Below are 22,861 nucleotides of genomic sequence, written 5' to 3'. Positions count from 1 at the left end.
CCAGTTGACAATTCTCCAGGGTTACACGCAATACTCTATACAGCATAAACAGCATTATAAAACAGTAAATGGTGTACATTTCTTTAACAATCAGGATGTGTCATCTCCCTGTTATTAAGGTGATCTAAAATTCCTAGAACTGCAGGTATCCACACCATACACATGAACAACATAACCGTGGGGAAAGTGTAAAAATATCAAATGTAAAATATAAAGTTGAATGTTAATATTATATTATATAATATTACTAATATTTGACAAGAAAGTAATGTACTGCTTATGTTTTTAGCTTGTTGTTCTGTCATTCAAAGATGAAAAACTCATCGGTTATGTCATCAGTCATCATACTGGAGGCTTTCTACAGTATGGAGGGTCTTCAATACTTGTACTTCACAATCTTTTTCATGTTATACATGCTTGTTGTTTTTGCTAACACAGCTGTCATTTTTATTATAATTATTGATAAAGCTCTTCATAAGCCTATGCACATTTTTCTTTGTAATTTAGCAGTGAATGGCATCTATGGCGGCACAGCTTTACTGCCCTCCTTCCTTAGTACTTTAATATCTCCATATCATGAGGTATCTCTGGCGTGTTGTAAAGCTCAAACATACTTTCTGCACACATATGCTTTTATAGAATTTACTATTTTGTCGGTTATGTGCTATGATCGCTATGTTGCTGTCTGCTACCCACTGCAATACCACAGTATTATGACCATGACAAAAGTGTATAAACTGGTTGCCCTCTCTTGGGCATATCCATTGGTGGCATTTGCTTCGTTTTTTGTCCTGACTTTGCAGTTAAAGTTCTGTAAAAACATAATAGGCAAAGTGTACTGTTCCAATTATTCCCTTGTAAAGCTGTCATGTGATGACTCGTATGTTGTGAATATTCTGGGATTGCTTTCTGTTGTTGTATATGCTTTTCCTCAGCTTGTAATGACCCTTTACTCATATGGACATATTCTTAAAATATGCCTCACTGCCACTAGAAAGTCTAAAATGAAAGCGCTGAAAACATGCACTCCACACTTATTTGCAATTTTGAACTATAGTGTGGGGTGTTTCTTTGAAATTGTACAAAGTCGCTTTGACACAAGTTTTTTACCCTTTGAAACTCAAATATTTATGTCACTTTATTTCTTGATATTTCCTCCTATTCTGAACCCAATAATTTATGGACTTAGTGTTCGTGCTTTGAGAGCCAATATTTCTAGACTGATTCGTTTGAAAAATAAGTTACTACCCTTAAAGTAGTGCCTTTGTAAAACATGAAAAAGAACTCTCCAAGTTGTAGCTACACAAAAGTGAGGAGAGATCATATGTTAATAAGACACAAGATGTTAAAACTCTGAGCGTGCTTGTCAAACTGCAGATTTGAAGATGTTTCTTAAAAATGCTGTCAGGCTACTAAGCTCTAGGTGGCCTTGAATTGTGGGACATTTGTTCTGTCTGTGTCTGGACTGCTTCCATTTTAACCTAAAGACCTAAAAGAAATACATCATGCTATTCATACTTTTTCTGTTTTCTTGTATGTCAGGATTACACTGAGTATTTGTGCCATATATCACAGGCATCTAAAAAAAATATATAATTTGAAAAAATATTTTCAGCTGGCATAGCTGGAACTGGAATTATTTTCTGTAGCAACACACAGTTCCTTAAATAAAAAACTAGCCAATCAAGCTGTAACCAGTTCTGAGTTGAGGACTGATTTTTACAGCACACATTCTACTTTTAAAATTCTGCTCCTTTTACATACAAATGTAACAAAATCGTGTTGAGTCAGACTATAAACTAATGCAAGAATAAATTCACAATAATAATATTCACAAATTAACACGAAACAGAGTCCACACTAGTAGTCTTTAGAATGAAATGCTCCACCACTCTTTCATGTCACTTACAATATCACTACACCGCGATAACCTTGGGTTACTTTAACTACAGGTGGCACAAAACACAAACAGAAGACAATTTAGCCTACAGAATCATCACCCAAAATTGAAAATTCTGTCACCTTCGAGTTGTTCCAAATGTGTAAAAATGTCTTTGTTTTGAGGAGTACAGTGAAAGTTATTTGGAATAATGCTTATAACCAAACAGATCTCAACACCCATCGACTATAATAGTTCTGTTGGACACAAAAGAAGACATTTTGAAGAATGTTCGACAGCAAACAGTTCTGTGGCACTTTTTGTTAACATTGTCTTATACTATGGTAGTCAAGATCTGTTTGGTTATAAGTTGGTTATATGTTCGGATATCATTCTTCCAAATATCTTTCTCTGTTTTCATCAGAACAAAGAAATGTATACCCATTTGGAACAACTCGAATTTGAGTCAATGCTGATAGAATTTCTCATTTTTGGGTGAAGTATCCCTTTAAAACCCAGGTTTCAAACTCAGTTCCTGGAGGGCCGCAGCTCTGCACAGTTTAGATCCAACCCTGATCAAACACACCTGATTCAGCCTATCAACATCTTCAGGATTACTAGAAACTTCCAAGCAGGTGTGGATTAGAGCTGGTATGAGCCAAACTGTGCAGAACTGCGGCCCTCCAGGAACTGAGTTTGACACCCCTGCTTTAAAGGGACAGTTTATTTTACTCACCACAACCTGTGTACATGTCTTTGTTCTCCTGGACACAAAAGAAGATATGTGGAAGAACGCTAAAATTTTCAGTTCTGGAACATTACTGACTACCATAGACGGAAAAGTGTAGTCAAATGTCCCCCAGAATTAAATGCTTTCCATAATTTCTCAAAAAATCTAATTTTGTGTTCATCAGAACAAAGAAATGTATAAAGGTTTGGAACAACTTGAGGGTGCTTAAAGGGTGACAGAATGGGCTGTATGCATTCGTTACTTCAGCGTTTCACAGGTAGAACCCGCCGCATAGAAGTGGCGTATTTGAATGTGATAACGACATGTAAACATATGAAAGTATAATATCAAATACGGTAGAACAGCACTTCTATATACCACCGATATGTGCTGCAATGAACATCATCTGCTAAATGTAACTACTTTCTTCGTTTCTCATTTGTCTCTGCTTTAAGTCTCCCCAACCGGAAACTGCCACGGGTTTCGAGTGTGAAACACGGAAGTAACTCGCGCATATAGCCCATTGATCAGCGCTTGTGGTCAGTGGACTGTGAGCTGACATGTTGTGCATCAGCACTTCGGTCAAACTCTTCATACAGTATATAATGCCCCAAAATAGACAATGTTATTTTAATAACATGAAATGAATTACCTTCCCTGCGTTCCATTCTGCTATTTGTACTATGCCCTACTAGTAAATACTGTTTTGGTGTTGGAATAGTTGGTATAGACTACTTTTGAGTGCATAGAATAAGAGCGTGCACACACCTTGTATTTCTCACAAAGAGAAATATCCAGGATATCGCCCACCAAGCTTCACCGAGTTCCCCATAGAGTTCAGAAGGCCCTGCCACGCACCAGCTAACCAAATAACAAAAATGTAGCTACCGAACAGGCAATCAGAAAATAGCATTGCTGAAAATAGCATTGCTGTATTCGGCTAAAATGTAGATATTCCCGCAACCACAACGTTTGCATTCTGATTCCAACGACACTTTCTGTGATTAACAGGCTCGATCGACACGACATTGATTGAGATGCTTGCTGAAGTAGCTTCAGAAGAGGACAGCTGTCACATTGATTCACAACTGAAGTGGCTACAGACTGAATCAGAAAGAAAAGGAAAGAAAAAACTAAAAATATTCCAAATTATTATGGAATATTAATTTGCCATTTGCCTCTTCCATGACATCTTTGAAATAGACAAATGCAATAATTAATACTGTGCATTGTCTGGATAAAATATAATGAAATAGCCTAGGCCAAACCTTTGGTTATTATATTTTATCCATTTGGGTATTTCTCTGGAAAGACTTATTTTCAAAGATGTCAGGGATGAGTCAAATGAGCATTCTTTCATGCTTCGCTCTGACGGATAAGCTCCCTAAAAAGGTGGCCAGGTCAGACGAGGAGACTGTGGAAAAGACAGTAGTGGAGGCAGTAGATGAGGCAGTGGAGGAGACAGCTAGGGTGTCAGTAGAGGAAGTTCGTGGAAGAGACTGTGGAGGACACCATAGAGGAGACAGTGGAGAACCTAGCAGGTTAAAAGAGAGGATTGAGTAGAGCAAAACTTGATACCAACAACTACAATAAAAAACACTAACCATTATCACTCTCTCACACTCACAAACCTGCATTAAGAAAAGCTGAATTAAATGTAAAATATTTGTAGGAATTTATGCGTCACATTTTTCAGATCAGACCAAAGTCCCGAACAAAACCCCCACCGCCAAATCTCACTCTATACTCAGTTCCAAACTTGAGAGCCCTTCTAACGTGTGACAGAAGTGACAATTTTTCAAACACCAAAATACAACTCGTTTTTGCAATCCAATTCATTTATTAGTTGTGGTGTACAGTTCAATTTTTTTATTCAGTAACGCATCATGTATTTAATACATGCATAATGAATACCAGCCGTTTGATTGTGCAATGATTTAATGCCTTACTTTGAATTTTCACCAAAAACAGTAGACCATCCGGGAACTTTATGGATACTCATTTTGGGACATACAAATATAATTTTCGAATACTTTTTAGGATGATTAGTATACAAATTGGGATGCAGGGTCTGTTATTATGATGTAATGGTTTTATTATGGGCCTGAACTGTAGTAACTATTACTAACTACTAACTATGTTTTTGGACAAGTGGATTATATTTGTTTACAAAGGTTTGACTAGAAAGGCCATGGTTAAACCCGGGTGTGGTGATTCTACACAATTTTTTGATTACTATAATTTTACAAAAAACCTACTAGGTACTATTGTAATTTCTTAAAGGTTAAGGCTGTGTTATACAATGATAGGATTTTAAGTATGTAAGCATGACTTTGCACATTGATTCTTGTCTGCTCTAAGAGGAGGAGCTGCGTCCCATGAATAAGCGGAACAATACCGGAAACTGGAACTTGAACTCAAACTATAACGCAACTCCAGATTTCCTATTCTGTATCCTTGCTCACCTTGCTCAAAACCTCCCAAAATGTCCAAGAAAGTAGCAGTAGTTACAGGAGCAAACAAAGGCATCGGACTCGCCATTGTGAAAGGGCTTTGTAAGGCGGGTTTCGAGGGAGATATTCTCCTCACCGCACGCAATGAAAAACTGGGACAGGAGGCTGTTTCTGCACTGCATTCTGAAGGGTGCAAAAAAGTCGTTTTCCATCAGCTCGATGTCTGTGACCAGGGAAGCTGTTCAAAACTCCGCAAGTTCCTGGAGGAAAACTACGGGGGCCTGGATGTGCTTATTAACAATGCGGGAATCGCGTTCAAACGTTAGTACCAGAAATCTTTTGTCATTATTAATGACTATTATACCACATCTTTAATGTCATTTGTTTGCAAAAGAAAAAGTGTCAAAATATTGTGTAAATGTATTTGCAGAGGCAGCGACGGAGCCATTTGGAGAGCAGGCTGAGGTGACCATGCGTACCAACTTCTGGGGAACCCTGTGGGTGTGCCATGCCCTCCTGCCAATCCTGCGCCCCAATGCTCGGGTGGTCAGTGTGTCTAGTTTTGTCAGCAAGAGATCACTTGATCAGTGCAGTGCTGAATTACAGGCAAAGTACGAATGAGACATGTTTTTAGTGTATGATTATAATAAATAATAGGTCAAATCAAGGGTTTCTTTTGGTTTGTGTTTTGGTCAGATTAAGAAGTTCAGATATTTCAGAAGAGGAGCTGTGCCTGTTGATGGGGGAGTTTGTTAGTGCTGCACAGAAAGGGGACCATCAAGCTCAGGGTTGGCCAAACACCGCTTATGGTACCACCAAGGTAACAAGCATCAAATTGTCTCACATACAAAAGTTTGTACATTCTTTAATCCTTGTCTTATTGTTTAATAAACAGACACAAAAGAATCAGGTGATGTGTGGAATGTTGTGAGTGTGAAAATCCAAGCTTTCTGTGCAATGTTTTGTCGTGTCATTTGTAGATCGGTGTGACTGTGCTTTCAAGGATCCAGGCACGAGTTCTCGGTGAGACAAGGCCGGGAGATGGTATCCTCCTGAATGCTTGCTGTCCAGGGTTGGTGCAGACAGACATGGCCGGACCAAAAGCTTCCAAGAGTCCTGAGGAAGGAGCAGAGACTCCTGTCTATCTGGCTATGCTGCCTGTCGGAGCAAAGGAGCCACACGGACAGTTAGTGTGGGACAAGACTGTACAGGCATGGTAGAACAAAGAGCCACCGGTCGTTCCATCTGAAAAAAAAATGCATGATTCCTATTTTTGTAAATTGGTTATGTAACTGGTTTAAAAGAACATTTAATAAAATTGTTATTTCATACTTCTGCCATATTATATACTTGTATCTCTGTGCTGTTTATTATATGATCATTAGCTGGATGACTTGAATCCTTATGGACTTGATTTGGCTCCCATCATCAAGCTTTTGGGTAATAAAAAAGATTATGGCTTTAGTAGTATAAAGCCTTTATTGGCCTCAATAGAACTATCTGCGCTTTATCTTAATTTAGCAAAGGTAGTGCCATGCTCTATAAGTGCATATTCATAAATTAAACATGTATCACATCATGAGATTTATCATGTCATTTATTTTAGTCACTAAAAGTTTAGACTTGATAGCATTGACATTCAGTTTGATCTCTTATCATAGGATACTTTAATATCTTATTTGACTTTACATTTGAAACACATATTGGAATAAATTGACTGGTCACTTGTCTGCTTCCAGAACCACACCCACCTCACCTCACAATAACTGATAAATACCTTGATTTAAGATAAGGTTTTGTCCTGTGTTGTCATTTTGCGCTCTTATGAAACCAGCTAAAACCATCACGTTTTTAGATTAATTGATCTTATAGGCATTGGTTGTCAACCAACAACGAGAGTTGTTTCAACACATGGTTGAATTAAATGTGGACAAACCCACAGTCTGGGTTTGAATGAACCATGCTGGGTTTCCTCACCATGGATTGAAACATCCCATTATAGAGTGTTTTGTCAAAACATTAAACTTAATGCTGAGCTGACAGTGCCTATCTCTAAAGAACTTATTGTATGCTTATTTGATTTTCCCCTCTTGTCTTCAACGTCATGTGTACAAGGCCCATGGAGTCAGTTTTATCAGCATTCAACATAATGTTGATGGGAAAGTGTAGTAATCTCAGAACAGCAGTAGAGGGCACCATAGATTAGTGTAAAATAATATGAAGGTATTGCAACATACCCCCAACAAACGTAACATTTTACATAGGAGCTTCATGTGGGAAAGATCATTGGGAAGATCTTTAATAAACGATGTGAAACAAATCTGTAAATTCAATATATATTTTTTTAGAATAAAGTATCAAATGAAATGATTATGGCTTCGGCTCCTTGAGGTTCCATTTAACTATACTTTTAGTTCTGCTATACCCAAATTGTTCCACTAGAGATCAGCATTGGACTACAACAATATTCCAACAAACAAGTACCTCTATCCTTTCTCATTCGTGTTAGTACCACTATTTTCAGTCTAACCTTTTATTGAGGTATACTGTTGCCATATCTAAAGACTGATTTTAATTTATTCTGTTTTATAATCACATGATTGTATGCTTGTGGTCCTACTGTAAAGAGGATGGCTTATTATGTAAAGTCCAGGACTATTTAGACAATGTAGACATATACTTTTAATTTTGTATTATTTTAAATAGCCCAAGTTTCAATTAATGTATGTTTTCAGAAATGTATTAGGCACATAACGATAATTCTTTTTAACAAATGAATTGTAAAACTATTATAGTTTGAGCAAGAGTATGCAATTATATGCATTGATCTACATTTACATGAATCATTTAGGAGACGCTTTTATCCAAAGCGACTTACATAGAGTTCTGGGAGCAATAAAGCGATATGTCATACTGGAGCAATAATACAATAGGTGCTAGTACTAAGTTACTAGTTTCAACCAAAGCCAGAACAATACCTGTTGAGAGATAGAAAGGGGGGTTGTTTTTATTTTTTCATTCATCTGTCAAGTATTCACAGAAGAGATGGGTTTTGTGTCGTTTTTTGAATGTTGTGAGAGATGTGGTTGACCGGACTGAGTTAGGAAGAATGTTCCACCAGGAAGGAGTTGTGCAGACAGTGTAGAATCTAGACAGTGTACAAACATTTAATGTAACTATTTAATCCACTTTCTTAATATCAAGCAATAGAAGACAGACAAAACTTGCCTGCAGGAAATTGTTTAGATTTCCTGAACAGCTGTAACAGATCTGGATAGTGGGAGCATTGAAAACTCAACAATTAAAAACATTCAAGAGTGATCACAGTTGTGCATGTGCAACTGAATTGCATCATGATGGCTGAAAAAAAGGTACTTGCTGACAATTACAAAGAGATTTTTGGCAATACGTTTACTAAATATAGGGATATATTTACATGATAAAATGATGTGCGTTTACGTTCTTATAGCACGTATTTGGGAACACGTTTTTGTCTTTTTACGTGCCAACAGCATTACAAAAAAAATAGCAGAGGAACAGAAAGGCTTATTGTGCATTAGATTACATATATTTAGAAAAACAATTCTTAAAGCACAACTGTCTGAAATGTATTTTGCTGAAAACAGTCTGTAAAATGCAAAAGGGACAGCAGTGTGGTGAAAATATTCAGTCAAAATTTATTTCAGATCTACTTAAAACGTTCAGTTGGCAACCTTTATATTAAATAATAGATGATTTATTACCACTTGTATGAAAAACGTGCTTGTGTGATGTCTGTAAACTAAAAATGATCAGACAAATTAATAGGTAACAGTACAGTATACAGAATACAGCAGAAAACAGTACAACGCATCCACGAGATATTCCTTCCATCAGGACCACAGGAAAATCTTGACCTCAGCAGCACTTGCAGGTTTTCACAATCATATTTGACAACTGTTCTACCTGAGGAAAGTTACATTTTTAATTATACAACGTGGTGGCTCGTGTTTTATAACTTCAAGATTAGATGGCTTATGCTAATATCGTACAATATGTAGGCTACTGACAAAAGTTGTTAAATTCCTTGATATTGTAATGCCTCATACGCAGAATAAAAACATATGAAATGTACCTTATGCTGCCTCCCCACATAGTACAGAATGGGCAATGGATCTAGAACTTGCGGTACACAGCAAGGTTGAGCAGAGGCGCCAGGATTATGATGTTTATATAGTGCAAGTACCTGCGGTAGTCAGATAAAGAAATAAGACATATTTTCTAAATGTACTAATAATGAAATGTGTAGAGGCATCCATCAGTCTGGTACCTGTGAATACTTATTTTCTGAATTCCAGAAGTAAGAGCAAGAGCCAGTGCAATAGTTGGCATAGTAACCCGAGGGCTTGTGTATCCACTTCCAGCCCAGGTCTTTGCGAAAGTCGATATACAGACTTCTCACACAGCAACCGTCAGACTTTCTGGATTCGTGATGAAAATAACACATTTATGACTTCTAATCTTGACAAATCATACACACATACTGTATCAACACACAAAGAGTTTATTAAAAAAGACATACTCAGTGCAAACTACATCTGTTTCTGCTTGCCGCTTGGTGCGAGATTTCAAATGACTGTGGCGATCAACAGGAAGTGACATTACCAAGATGTAGGGCCTTTGATGTTCAGATAGGGCTGCTGTATCACCTCTTTCATTATTCAAAGCTGTATACAGAAAAAAACAATATTAAAATATAAAATGCCAACATCATGCAATCTTAAATGACTTAATACAGACCCGTTATTGTGAAGTCAAACTTTGCCTCGGGTTCACCACATTCACAGTGTAGCCTCAGCTGAAATCCTTGTCTCTTTTCTTGGATAGAAATTGTATGTAAGGGATTTACAGCTCTCATAGTGACAATGTTTCAAAAATGAATCTCTAAATTTTGTTAAAAATTCATAATGAACAGGCTTGATTCCATGTCAAACCTTTTAAAGGTACAGTGGCGTCATTTCTCACCTGACTTCTCCAGCCAGTCCTTCACGGTCTGTGTCACATCAAAAGACAGCCGTTTCTTTTCTAGTTCTTTGGTAATGAAGCGTGAATCCAAGTAACGGGTTTTATTTCCAACGACCTGGTGCAGTTCCAGTCTTTGCTCTGAACCAGGTGCTAAATTAACTTGTTTAACAAGCATACTGAGCTCGGCCTGGTGTATGATGCGCACTGAACCCAATATTTGATTCATATCTGTGATGCTGAACCATAAGTAGTTGGTTACGCTGCTTTCTTCTGTTTCTGAGACAGACAGCAAACATGTCATAGAAATATGAGAAATATGAAACAATCCTGGAAGTGTATGTATTTATATTTTACAAAGACATTAAGCATATAACTACACTAAGTGTAGTGTGTTTAAGAATGAGAAGTTCTTTCTATTTTAGCAACACTCGTAAAAATAACGGTGCCTAAAATTTTCTTTACAGCAATGCAATTTAGAAGAACATTTTTTGGTTCCACAAAGAACCGTTCAGTCAAAGGTTCTTTAAAGAACCATCTCTTTTTACCTTTTTATAATCTGAAGATATTGAAAAAACAGAAATGTTCTTCAGATGTTAAGGTTCTTGATGCAAACATTTAGACAAAAAAGTTTTTTTATGGCAACTTTATTTTAAGAGTGTAAGGTAATTAAAACATAACGCTTCATTGTGTAAGGTTTTTATACACATCTGAAGACATAGTAAATTGCATTTCTGTCAAAAACTCTTTCAAAAAACCTAATCTTGTCGTCAAGTAAACAGTGTTTACTTTAAACAGTAAGTCTTAAAAGTAGCTTGAGGGTTAACAAGCTGCAGTTTCAACTCCTTCACCTGATATGTGTTTTGTCTTGGAAATAAACAACACATTTTAGAATTTGGGGTGCTAAATAAGAATTGTACATCAGACTTCATGAGATGACAAACATATAATAATGTGGAAATAATAAGAAGGGATGGGATTCAGGCAGGTCTTGAAAACTAACTGGTAATTGTCTGTGGTTTTTCAGGTTCATTTTAGAAAACCGACACCATACCATCACCACATAAGCTAAAAAGGGCTTTTGCCATAGTCCAAATACGGAAATGAGATTCAATAACAAAAACTGAGGGAAAAGCTTTGCCAAAATGCTCTTCATCCAGTATGAGTCACTCATATACTAAGTGTTCTCTAAGCAGCTTTCCTGTTTGCAGTCAGATAATTTGAACACACCCTCAGGTCTCTGAGGACATCATCAGGCGCAAGGGTTTCAGCTGCACTGATCTGCACTGATCATATTACATCTTTTGCTTGAACCAAAGGGCTACTTACTCTTCTCCATTTGAAACTTGTGAACTTCTTTAGCGTAGTATTCCTCCTCCGCTGTTTCCTCAGCGGGTGCAAGTCCAGGGTCCACCGTCTTTTCTTCACTTAACTCCACAGTGCTGTTGTAGATTGACAGGAGTTCCACAGGGATGGTTTGAGATTCTTCTTCTTCATCTAGTTCTGGTTCTTTGGGTAATCGCAGCTTGCTGAGAATCTGACCACGAATAGCTTCAACACGCTTTCTCTTTATCAATTCCAAGTCTAAAGGACTGCAAGTTGACAAGGCTCGGCCATAGTGCAAAAATCCCAGCAGGCATTGCAGTAGCAATAATAATATCACGGCTCTCATAGTCTTTGAATGCGTTAGTGGATGGTTAAAAACTTGAAGACTGTGTGAGCTGTTGGTGTAATATTGGTTTTACTTAAGCATTGCAGAAATGTCCCAAACCCAAAGGCCTGATTCAAAACCAAACATCACAGAGAGACCGGAGTCCATATTCCTGACCATCCGGCAGGCACCAAAATCTCTGAAAAGCACAAAACTCACCAATAAAGTCAGATGTCCGTCAAACTGGTATGAGATGCCATGCTTCAATCACATGATTGTTCCAATTCGATATCTTCAGTAATTTCTTTGTGCTCATTCAAATGTTATCAGCGGTTAAAAGTAATATCAGTGTATTTTTTGTGTTCTTCCTTTGTTCCGTAAACTCGTGGTGTGCTTTCAAACATAGGAATGACAAAAGAGGAAAAGGAAGTAGAACAGTTTAAGCAAATGATAAAGCACTTCCTCTGCAGTTTCCCCTGCATATTTAACCCGTACGGCATATGATATACGATTAGTTTAAGGTTCACTTACATCTACATTCACATGTTTGCATACATTTAAATGTATTTGTAAAAATCTACTTCATAATAAAGACGTAATACATTGAATGATGCAGACAATTTACACAAACTTTGCAACAAATAAATGCTGCCATTAAAGGTTTCTCAAAGTTTTGGGTTATGTTAACAAGGAACTACTAACTTTCACAACACAAAAAAGTATATGCTAGTATTTTATCAGCTAATCTATTTAAATATCTCATGTAGTTCATGGTCACAGGATGCAAAAGTAATCACAAAGGAAGTAAGCTAATTGTTCCTTCATTACTCTCAAAAATAGATGTTTTTTTAGCAGAGGCTTTAAAAAATTTGCGAACTACACACTTGTACACATGATACTTAGATAAGCACTTTAGCATCCCTGTCTCCCTCTGTGTCTAAACATAGCAACAAACTGACCTTTCTCAGTTTTAGAGGGGAACATCAAAGCGACAGGAAAGCAAAACAACACTAAAAATACTCCTACGACCTTCTGAAACCATTACTGAAACAAATTAGTGTGACGTTTTTTTAAAGAGTTTTCTTACCTCTTCAGAGAAAAGACTGTGTTGAACCAGCAAGGTTCCTGTTCTCCTGTTCCTCAATATGACTCAATACATATTTTTTTATCTAAAAACTGTAATATTCTCTTTCTATATTGCTATGGTATATTACCGTAACTCATCACAGCCTGAGTGAACTTGCTCTTTTTGTTTTTGTTTAGCCGTAGCCTACTTAAATGGAAACTCACACAGGAAATGACAAAATTTGACAATGTTAGATCTTCGGCAGCACAAGGCTGATTCTCATTATCTCCAAAATGCACATCCTATTACAGCATTTCACAAAACTGTGTGTTAAGAACTGATAAAACTGTGGTTTTATAAACTGCTCATAAATAGAAATACAGGCTGTAATCTGGCAGGCTCGTCTTTTAGATATTTGAGTCTGATAAGGCTTTGGAGTGCCGCATACTAGGCTGTTACCTGTATGCTAAACAAAACAAAATGTATGAATCAGAAATAACCCTCTTTTAAAAACTTCAAAATTTAATTGCATCAAAATACATTTGTATAAAACAAAGTGTATAAAACCAAATAAAAAAGTTTTATATCCAAAACAGATTAATCATATAACAATCCTACATTCTAAACATGTACATCCTGATAATCACATATACTTATATATGTGCTTCTGTTCTATACAACAAAATATTTGCACAAAAATATCTAACAATCTCCCATCCATCGTCAGGTCTCCACACCATATCTGTCAAAGTGCCTCAGAATGACACACAGCTCTAGTTCGACTGTGCCCATGGCAACCGTGTGGAGTCTGTATCTGTCGGCTCCACTGTAAATGAGATCTGGAGTACGCAGCTGTGGGCCACCGCCAACAAAAATATGAGCAAGTTGATCCTGCCAGGATCCCAGCGGTCGCCATGTTGCACATTGCAGGCGATGCTGCCCTGGGCTTGACGGTACATGGCAATAACCATAACCATACAGCTGGCATCGCCCAAATGGGTCCTGATGCCACACTTGGAGATGAAGCTTTGGCCAACCTAAAGAGAAAGATGACCTCCCATATATTACTTCAAAATCACATAATTACTCCAATATCTGCTGCGAAGATTGAATATAAAACAAATACCCTGTAAGCCTTTAGTTGTGTAGTGCAAATCAATAGGATGGCTCCAGTATGCCATGTCACCAATCTGAGGCATATCCACTTGGGTCTGGCCTTCCTTTAGACCAGAAAGAAGCCTCCATGCTCCACCTGATAGCAGTACAGTGAAATGCAAGCAATACAGGTTTTTAATGAAGTAATCTTGTTTTTACAATTAATTGTTTTCCTAGACATAATTTTGATTTATTAATAGAATATTAGGAAAGTAAGATTACTATTTAAAAAAAGATAGACACCTGTGTGTACACCCCACTTGCAAAAAAGGCTGTTCTGTGGGAAACCAGTGGCCCCAACGATCTGGCCAATTACATGCACTTCTGCCATAAGACTCCTGAAAAACATCATATTCATTAAACCTAACATTATGTATTTTGTAAGCAAACAGATCTGAGAATAGTGGCATATTGCACAAATATTTATGTGCAAGTAATTTTGGATTAATTAAATGCAAATATAAACATAAATCCACAGGTATAAATGTTTGTATTCTTTTTTTATTGCTATGCATCCATAAACAAACTTTAATGTGACTTTGAAGCACAGTCATCTGTGATAATTTCAGCTCAACAAACACTCACATTTATTACTTATCTTTACCAAATTGAACCATTGTTGAATACTGTTGTGAAACCATGGTTTTCCCATTAGTAATCGTTAAACCAAAAAACATTGTTTCTACACTTTATCATATAAACATGGTTCATTTTTGTATTTATCTACATGGGGACACTCTAGGGACGTATATTGTTTTCATACACAGCTAGGGTTTAAATAGGGTAACCTAACTCACACTCCAACCCCAAACCTAGTAAAAAATAATATAATAAACATAATAATAATAAAAAAACGTAATATACTGAATTATTTTATTTTATTTTATAGTTTGTTATTTATTTATACAGATCCACGTTTTACGTGCAATAACAGATTTCGCAATAGATATCCCAACCCAGCCTGCTAAGGTAACTTGAATCAGAACAGGAAGAAAATCTAACGGTAACTAGCGACCTGGCTAGTCACATTCATTCTCTGCTTTCACCAGAGACAAACCAAACACTACAACACCATCTGTGACAGTAAGTACATGTACAATAAAATAATCCATCAATTCAATAATCTTTAAAGCTAATACTATTTCAATAGGAACAAAAATACAAACCTAGCTGACTGTGAGCGTTTATCCACTGTTTACAACACCTCTCTGTCGTTAAGGCTGTCACTTCCTTAGAAACACGGTTTCCTCGTGCGCAGTGTTTCTAGTGAATTCCGGTTTAACAAGCCCATTTACTGCCATCTAGCGTCGGGTACATTACACAGCAGGTCATTTAACTGTACAGGATGACAAAAGAATCAAACAAAACTTAGCAAATCAAATAATATTCTCTCAATTGGATTTTAGCGTTGGCACACTGATTTTTTTATCGAACATTTTATCCTGAACACATTATAGTAAAAGTCCAGATTTTTTCACAATGAAAAAATAAGTTTGCAATTCTTTGCTTGTAAAAGAGGGTCTACTCTTCACTTTGACTTAATTTGAGTTATGTGCTTATTTTTATGCCTTTGACAGTAAAATGTTTACAAAAAAAGTAATTAAAATGTTTACATAGCACACTCAATAACAAGAGCGGCAGTAAGGACAATAACAAGATCAAAACATGTTTTTTTCTTCCCTGTGACCCAGGGTACATCTCACCTTGGATAGAGTTTAACAACAAAGATGTATCCTTAGAGAACCTGGTTGTACAAACAGACAGACAACTAGTAAATATTTGATGAGATTTTTAATGAAAACGCGAGGGATTTTGTGAAGGGAATTCTGATGTAACCCAAGACTGACATGATAAAGTATATCATTAAATAAACACAATGTAAAACATATATACATACATATGTAAACATATAGTAAGATGTTTTAATATAATAGTGTCAATGATGTATGACTACTCATCATGTAGAGTGGCCATAAATAGAATATAGAATATTAATAACAGTTATAAATAAAATTTGAATAACTGTTTTAAATAAAAAAATATATCAATTTAAATTCTGTCGCTGAAATATGAATCGTTGATACAGCTTGCTTTAGTGAATGGCATTTTCATCAGTTTTGGAATTTCAAGAAAAAGTTAAAAAAGACGACTTTGAAATTATAGAACAAAACATGAGAACATTAGTTACCAAAACTGTAAGAGATGCAAATACTTTGATTCTAAATGCTTTACATACTGAGAACTTGAAAAAAAAGGTTAAGCATGTTAAGGAAATACATTTTAGGATAAATTTAAGGCTATGGCCAATTCATCTAGTTGAAAATACACTAAAATTCATTTTTTATACCATGCCATACTTAATGTTTTTAATAATTGCAATATACATTATTATTTTCTGATATATTTACATTATATACATTAAATTATATTTTAAAATTGTTGAAAAGTTGTAATTGTGTTTTGTTTAACCTTTGTGTTTAGTCACATGATAGATACATAATTTTTGAACAAAATACAACCAACATTTTTGCACGCACTCACAAACACACATAAACACACACTCACAAACACAATGGGGACATTCAATAGACGCAATGGTTTTTATACTGTACAAACTGTATATCATATTCCCTACCCCAATCTAACAATCACACAAAACTTTCTGCTCTTTCAGATTTTCAAAAAAGTTAAATCTGTTTGAATTGCTTGTTTCCTCATGGGCAACATGAAGTGTCCCCACAAGACATGGATTTTGGATATGTCCTCTTTGTGTACCAAAACCTACCCAACCACCCACACACACACACACACACAGAGAGACAAACACACACACTATTCATTCAGTTAATTTTGTCCCTAAACCATGGCTAACTACACCCACAAATAACTACTGGGATTCAATACGTACTTTATGACACAGCTCTACAGGTGGACGGATATTTATATTGTGAAGCCTCATCTTCTCATCTTCTCATTCTTCATTTACTCTTTGTGACTTTAACAACACCTGTGGAAGGAACTACTGAGGATATGCAGTTACAAAGACTTTAGATAACAATATTATTCTGTGATATTGTTCTAACAGCAAATTTGTGGAAGTTGCTCTCCTTGTTTTCACACCACTGAAGATGTCCAGTCTAAATGACTCCACATCTAACCTCACTCAAAAACAGAATCCACTTGTGGTGGATCCAGATGTGAAAACAGTTTTTTCTGTGACCCCATGTGTCATTTTCCTCTATGTCAACGGGGTCATGCTTTTCACCTTACAGAAAAAGGCTGTTTTTCGGGATTCATCTCGTTACATTCTGTTCGGTCATATGCTTTGGCTTGACACACTTAATCTGCTCATGAGTGTAGTGATGTTTGTTATTGCTGTTAGTAGGATTTATTTACTGAAAGTTGTCTGTGTTTTTCTTTTGGTTGTTGCTACAGTTATTTATCAGGTTTCAATTTTAAATCTGGCTTTAATGTCACTGGAGAGGTATGTGGCCATCTGCTTTCCTCTCAGGCATGCAGATTTTACCACGTTCAGAAGAACTCACATGGCCATTTTTGTTGTCTGGATGATAAGTTCGATTAAGCCCATGTCTGAACTGACTGTTTTTTATGCTTTTGATTCAACAAACACACAAGTTAATTTGTTCTGTTCGAAAACAACTTTTTTCAGGCTGCCAATATATAAGAAACTTGATGTAGCCTTTGCATGTATATATTTTATGTCTGTGTGTTTTATTGTAATATTTACTTATGCATCTATAGCAATTGTGGCTAAATCAGCCTCCGCTGATAAGATTTCAGCCAAAAAAGCCAATAAGACTGTCCTGTTGCATTTAATACAGCTGGGTCTGGGTGCTACATCTATTTTAGTCGGAGTCATCCAAGAGGCCGCATTCATTTATACTGACTATTTTACTGCAATGTCCATAATGTATATTTGTTTTGTAGTATTTCAGATTACCCCCAGATGTCTTAGTCCTCTTATATATGGCCTAAGAGATCAAGCTTTTAGCAGTTTATTTAAATACTACTTCACATTTGGTCTGAAAAGGCAAAACAGTTGTCATCCAAAGACCCATTTAGTATCAGGACACTAACAGTTTTTATAGACTTTTATAGACTTTACTGAATTTTCTTAACATGAGTTAGCTGATATGTTTCTTTATCTTTCATTTAAGAAATAAAAAAGATCATTTGCCATAATAGCAAAGCTTGATCTAAATGATCTGTGGCATAACATGAAAGCATGTTTAACAAATATATTAGGTAACCAAGGTTGAAACACACGTCTAACCGTATAGGGAAATGATTATATGTTTATGTATTTATATTTTTAGTCATAGTTCTCTAAACTAATGGAAGCAGAATGTTTTATATTGGTCAATTTATGCGATTAAATTTAAAAGATGTAACATCTAGACATAATTGATGTTACTGGGGTCACTTCTTTCTTCAAAATAAAATGTATTTATTTAAAACTCAATCAAACTTTTATTTTTGGTTGACATTATAGTAGGTTTGGTGGGGTAGGGGGATTTGAGTAAACTTCCATTAATTTCCCTGACTAAACTATCTCACTTTTTTTTTAAATCTGTAAAAAACGGCAAAAAGTCTGGTGGCTGAGTTTCCAGACAAATTCTGTAAAATTATGGGAAAAAACTGTTTCACAAAATTACATTGTCAGGGATCCGCCAGCCACACCTCCCCCAGACACCAGATTTCCGGTTTCACGCACCTTTTCCAATTCACCAGAATTCTAATCACAGAAACCTGTTCCCCATCAGACACACATAAATCCTTCACCTCCAAGCGCACAGGCATCCGGTCTCAATCATGCTTGCTTCACATTACCAGAGACACTTGCTGTGTGGACTCAAAGGTTTTCTATTTGGACCACTCTTCTACCACTCTTACACTCTTCTACAACTCTTCTACCACTCGTTCTACAGAGACGAGCTACCCAGAGTAAAGACTACCAGTTTTTGCCTTGTTTATTGGCTAAGCTTTTCCTAAGTTTATTCACTTCTAAAAACTTGCTTGTGGAGTTCTAATTAAATACTTACTTTGTGAACTTACTTGCTCTAGTCCCTCCTTGAGTCCGGGACATACATGATGTAAACTGTAAAAATACAGAGATAATTTTACGGTCAATGTTCGTTATATAATAATTGCTCATTAAACTTTGGAAATACAGATAAATTATTTCAAAATACATTAAAAAGCAACGTTTTCTCAGGGTAATCTCTGTAAATTTAGGAAAGTTATTTTAGGAATCCTCCATGATTTACACATTTCAAATGTATATAATAACCAAGAAACTACTAATAAAAATCATATGTCTGTATATTTACAGTTTTAACCAGTTATAATACAGATATATATTATTAAAATATACCAAATGTAGCATTAAAACCTACATTATTGTAAATTAAAAGTAATTAGCAGTTATTTGAACCTATAATGAAACTCTCAGGTCCTAGGCCTATAGTAATTTCCTGTTTAATTCTTTACATGTAAAATAAAAACACTCTCTTAAATACCAGTACTTTACGTTGTACCTTCAATGAAACTGTAAACAATAAAAAATACATTTTGGGGAAATGCTAAAATATTTATTTTTTGAATGTTCACCTGACAGTGGGTTTACAAGAGGAGTATATCAGATTCAGAATATGAAAAATAGTTCTGAACATTGAAGGTATTCAGTTATTACACATCTAGACTTTAATTGAGCAACTGGGGTGATATACATTACTGAGGTTTCCTGTAGCTCAGTGGTAAGAGCATTGTGTTAACAACGCAAGGTTGTGGGTTCAATCTGTGTTATTAACCGCTTAGTTACATCCGGTGGGCGGTGTGTCTGACAATGATTGGTGACTGTAACGATAGTAGGGAAGCAGGCGCTAAAAGCGCGTTGTTTTTATCGCACAGGTTCAAAGGGATTATCGCTTTTAAATGTACTCGTCATATTTCCATAGGAGCAGAAGAAATTTCTTCAGTGTCGCTCGCACGCTATTACTCACGGCTGTTCTCAGGAGTTGTTTTCCCGCCGCGCATGCCTGTCTAAGTAATCCGCTGGAGTTGGAAAACTTCCGCTCTGTCGAAGCACTAGTAGCGCTCACAGCTACGACGCTAGTGGCGCCAAATTTGAATTTGTGGCGTCTGATTGGACGATGGAAGCCATGCACGCAACCAAAATGCCTAAAAGGAGACTTAAGTTTGATTACTATGCAGATATAACTACAATTTTGTTGTTTGTATTAAAAATACGGTCGTACGGTAGTATACAACTGAAGATGTGTCGTATTGATGGGAACTATACAATGGCATTATCAGCAGCTGGAGCAGCACCTAGCCAAAAGGCATCTTTCACCCAGAATAATGGATGAAAGTGGCATCTGACACAAAACTCATGACATGTCTCTATGATAATATCAAGAAAAGGTAATTGTGCTTTGTATTTCTATTGTAATTTATCCCCCAAACACAGAGGATGCCTGCCCGACGAACCCTGTGAAACCTCAGACCTCCTTTCCTCGATTCATATTCTTGACTGGGATTCCCTGACATGCCTAAGGGGCGGGAAATGTCCTATTGTGCAATTATACTGTGCTGAAATATTGGGGTTATAACACAAACACAGTGTAGAAACCCTTTAATTTTCTAATAATAGGCAGTTATTATTACCTTACTTCTTGACTGACTCTCAAATGATTTGTCATCTGTCTAATACATTCCTTTCTGCCTACTCTGATCTAATTGGTCAGATGGTCTAGTCTTCTCTGCTGTGATTGGTCTACCATGTGCAGTGTCGCAAATAAAACGCAGACGGGCATTAAATAGAGAGACGGATATCCGACCCGACACTGAAATTAGAACAAAAGCGTGATTCAGAGCCAATAACTTTGTTATTCGTTTACTTTAGGCTTTACAATTTTAGATATTCACACACAGTAACATTACACACTGCATGAAATGTAATTTTTAGGATATTGTTATATTAACTCTTTAAAAAATGAAATGTCCGAAAATTCCACCCACAATCGCATGCTCATGAATGACAAAATTACTTTATGGAAGTGACACTCATACAGTATGTACCACCCCGCAGTGTCCAATTACAGTCATTTGCTTAATAGGACACATAAACTTGTTGTTGGACATGCATACACCAAAGTAGGACTTTTTAAATCATAAATTATTTACTCTTCAAACTAAGCTAGTTTCAGAAACCAGCAGGAAACAAAGTGCAACATGCAAAGTGATAGTACAGAAACTTAAATAAATGCAAAGAGGCTATTTTTGACTAATTGTTATATAATAACATTTGTTTGCTAATAAAATCAGAATTCATTCAGCATGTACTGACAGTCTGTGAGTTATTATTGAAATACTGTACACACTTCTGTTGCTATTTTTTAATAACATGTGCATGTGTACTTACTGAATGTCGTCTACCGTAAATGGGGACATATCATAGACTTTAAATATGTAAAAACTATACCTTCAGTTTTAAAATAACGTTTTCATAATACATTATTGACTTAATTTATGCATTGATATTGCTATCGAGGATGTCCCCAAAGGGAGATTTTGTAAACACACACCCACAAACAACCACTGGGATTCAATACGTACTTTATGACATAACTATACCATGAATTTACTGGTATTTAAAATGTGAATCGCTGGCAGCTCTATGATCATTTGCTCTCTGTGACTTCAACAACACCAGTGAAGGTAAACCTACTCTGGATTTGCATGTACAAGGATTTTAAATGACCATGCTATAATAGCAAATGTGTCCTGTTTGGTTTCTGATTTCTTTTTGTATTTAAAGATGTCTAATCTAAGTGACTCCAAATCTAACCTCACTCAGACTTTACTTCTGGTGGACCGAGATGTGAGGACAGTTTTGTCTGTGACCCCATGTGTCATTTTCCTCTATGTCAACGGGGTCATGCTTTTCACCTTACAGAAAAGGGCTGTTTTCCAGGAGGCGTCTCGCTATATTCTGTTCGGTCACATGCTTTGGGTGGACACGCTCAATCTTTTCATGAGTGTAGTGCTGTTTGTTATTGCTGTTAGTAGGATTTCTATTATGAAAATTGTCTGTCTCATTCTTTTGGTTGTTGCTACAGTTATCTATCAGGTTTCAATCTTAAATCTGGCTTTAATGTCACTTGAGAGGTATGTGGCCATCTGCTTTCCTCTCAGACATGCAGATTTCACGTCGTATAGAAGAACTAACATGGCCATTGGTGTTGTCTGGATGATAAGTTGGTTACAGTCCCTCATTGAGATTATTATGTTTTATGCAATTGATACTACGAACACAGCAATGAATTTGTTCTGCTCAAGAACGACTCTTTTCAGACTGCAGATATATAAGAATCTAGATATATCCTTTACATGTATATATTTTGTGTCTGTCTGTTTTGTTGTCATATTTACTTATGCATCCATAGCAGCTGTGGCCAAATCAGCCTCCGCTGATAAGATCTCAGCCAGAAAAGCCAATAAGACTGTCCTGTTGCATTTAATACAGCTGGGTCTGGGTGCTGCATCTATTCTAGTCGGAGTCATCCAAGAGGTCATTTTTATTTATACCAACTACATGACTTCAATGTACGTAATGTATTTTTGTTTTGTGACGTTTCAGATTTTCCCAAGATGTCTCAGTCCTCTTATATATGGCCTGAGAGATCAGGCTTTTAGCAGTTTTTTTAAGTACTACTTTACATTTGGTCTCAAAAAGCAAAACACTTGTCATACAGAAACACGTTTAGTAGCAACACACAGAAATAAATGACATCGTCATTACCTTTGAACCTGTTCACATTTTAATTTAAATCTTGAATATAGGGTTTTATATCTGGGATAATTCTCCATAAGTTGCAAAAACTATAAAATCATAGCTCTGGCA

General features: G+C 36.3%; 6 protein-coding genes across 8 annotated transcripts; 4 read left to right on the top strand and 2 right to left on the bottom strand.

Moving 5' to 3' along the window:
• Nucleotides 1-311: 311 nt before the first annotated feature.
• LOC130408236 (olfactory receptor 51I1-like) lies at nucleotides 312-1,259 on the top strand. Its single transcript, XM_056731724.1, has one exon. It carries the CDS (start codon nucleotides 312-314, stop codon nucleotides 1,257-1,259), a length of 948 nt encoding a protein of 315 aa, XP_056587702.1.
• Nucleotides 1,260-4,983: 3,724 nt separating this feature from the next.
• On the top strand, nucleotides 4,984-6,407 carry cbr1l (carbonyl reductase 1-like). Its single transcript, XM_056731244.1, has 4 exons — nucleotides 4,984-5,383; nucleotides 5,493-5,673; nucleotides 5,759-5,882; nucleotides 6,043-6,407. Exons 1-4 carry the CDS (start codon nucleotides 5,095-5,097, stop codon nucleotides 6,280-6,282), a joined length of 834 nt encoding a protein of 277 aa, XP_056587222.1. The 5' UTR covers nucleotides 4,984-5,094; the 3' UTR covers nucleotides 6,283-6,407.
• Nucleotides 6,408-8,204: 1,797 nt separating this feature from the next.
• On the bottom strand, nucleotides 8,205-12,995 carry tgfb1b (transforming growth factor, beta 1b). 3 transcript variants are annotated; one of them, XM_056731923.1, is made up of 9 exons: nucleotides 12,802-12,995; nucleotides 11,934-12,107; nucleotides 11,393-11,784; nucleotides 10,067-10,342; nucleotides 9,842-9,919; nucleotides 9,624-9,768; nucleotides 9,372-9,522; nucleotides 9,177-9,287; nucleotides 8,205-9,007 (listed from the first exon to the last, which is right to left on the bottom strand). In XM_056731923.1, exons 3-9 carry the CDS (start codon nucleotides 11,733-11,735, stop codon nucleotides 8,960-8,962), a joined length of 1,152 nt encoding a protein of 383 aa, XP_056587901.1. In that variant the 5' UTR covers nucleotides 11,736-11,784; nucleotides 11,934-12,107; nucleotides 12,802-12,995; the 3' UTR covers nucleotides 8,205-8,959. The 3 variants fall into 3 exon arrangements, with proteins under 3 accessions (XP_056587901.1, XP_056587899.1, XP_056587900.1); XM_056731921.1 differs by having other exon boundaries at nucleotides 11,393-12,107; nucleotides 12,802-12,994; XM_056731922.1 differs by lacking the exon at nucleotides 11,934-12,107 and having other exon boundaries at nucleotides 11,393-11,913; nucleotides 12,802-12,994.
• A 384-nt stretch (nucleotides 12,996-13,379) lies between these two features.
• Nucleotides 13,380-15,171, bottom strand: b9d2 (B9 domain containing 2). The gene is made up of 4 exons (XM_056731635.1): nucleotides 15,102-15,171; nucleotides 14,179-14,273; nucleotides 13,907-14,032; nucleotides 13,380-13,817 (listed from the first exon to the last, which is right to left on the bottom strand). The coding sequence occupies exons 2-4, from the start codon at nucleotides 14,264-14,266 to the stop codon at nucleotides 13,504-13,506; spliced, it is 528 nt and encodes a 175-aa protein (XP_056587613.1). The 5' UTR covers nucleotides 14,267-14,273; nucleotides 15,102-15,171; the 3' UTR covers nucleotides 13,380-13,503.
• A 1,892-nt stretch (nucleotides 15,172-17,063) lies between these two features.
• On the top strand, nucleotides 17,064-18,032 carry LOC130408235 (odorant receptor 131-2-like). The gene has a single exon (XM_056731723.1). It carries the CDS (start codon nucleotides 17,064-17,066, stop codon nucleotides 18,030-18,032), a length of 969 nt encoding a protein of 322 aa, XP_056587701.1.
• Nucleotides 18,033-21,775: 3,743 nt separating this feature from the next.
• LOC130408234 (odorant receptor 131-2-like) lies at nucleotides 21,776-22,747 on the top strand. Its single transcript, XM_056731722.1, has one exon. The coding sequence runs from the start codon at nucleotides 21,776-21,778 to the stop codon at nucleotides 22,745-22,747; it is 972 nt and encodes a 323-aa protein (XP_056587700.1).
• Nucleotides 22,748-22,861: the final 114 nt, after the last annotated feature.

Source organism: Triplophysa dalaica, chromosome 19 (genome assembly GCF_015846415.1).
Source record: "Triplophysa dalaica isolate WHDGS20190420 chromosome 19, ASM1584641v1, whole genome shotgun sequence".
Taxonomy (NCBI): Eukaryota; Metazoa; Chordata; class Actinopteri; order Cypriniformes; family Nemacheilidae; genus Triplophysa; species Triplophysa dalaica.
Note: the sequence above shows the minus strand (reverse complement) of the source record. Positions and strands in the feature narration are given on the sequence as shown.

Bases quoted from the DNA above. Each gene is read 5' to 3' on its own strand.
- LOC130408236 (XM_056731724.1), top strand. From the start codon at position 312: ATGAAAAACTCATCGGTTATGTCATCAGTCATCATACTGGAGGCTTTC.
- b9d2 (XM_056731635.1), bottom strand. From the start codon at position 14,266: ATGGCAGAAGTGCATGTAATTGGCCAGATCGTTGGGGCCACTGGTTTC. The intron at 14,033-14,178 runs GTGTCTATCTTT...TACTGCTATCAG, and splicing joins CAAGTGGGGTGTACACACAG to GTGGAGCATGGAGGCTTCTT. The intron at 13,818-13,906 runs GTATTTGTTTTA...CTTTCTCTTTAG, and splicing joins CACAACTAAAGGCTTACAGG to GTTGGCCAAAGCTTCATCTC.
- LOC130408235 (XM_056731723.1), top strand. From the start codon at position 17,064: ATGTCCAGTCTAAATGACTCCACATCTAACCTCACTCAAAAACAGAAT.
- cbr1l (XM_056731244.1), top strand. From the start codon at position 5,095: ATGTCCAAGAAAGTAGCAGTAGTTACAGGAGCAAACAAAGGCATCGGA. The intron at 5,674-5,758 runs GTACGAATGAGA...TGTTTTGGTCAG, and splicing joins AGTGCTGAATTACAGGCAAA to ATTAAGAAGTTCAGATATTT. The intron at 5,883-6,042 runs GTAACAAGCATC...TGTCATTTGTAG, and splicing joins CCGCTTATGGTACCACCAAG to ATCGGTGTGACTGTGCTTTC.
- LOC130408234 (XM_056731722.1), top strand. From the start codon at position 21,776: ATGTCTAATCTAAGTGACTCCAAATCTAACCTCACTCAGACTTTACTT.
- tgfb1b (XM_056731923.1), bottom strand. From the start codon at position 11,735: ATGAGAGCCGTGATATTATTATTGCTACTGCAATGCCTGCTGGGATTT. The intron at 9,769-9,841 runs GTCTGTATTAAG...TTCTGTATACAG, and splicing joins GTTTGACTTCACAATAACGG to CTTTGAATAATGAAAGAGGT. The intron at 9,523-9,623 runs GTATGTCTTTTT...TCACGAATCCAG, and splicing joins ACAGATGTAGTTTGCACTGA to AAAGTCTGACGGTTGCTGTG.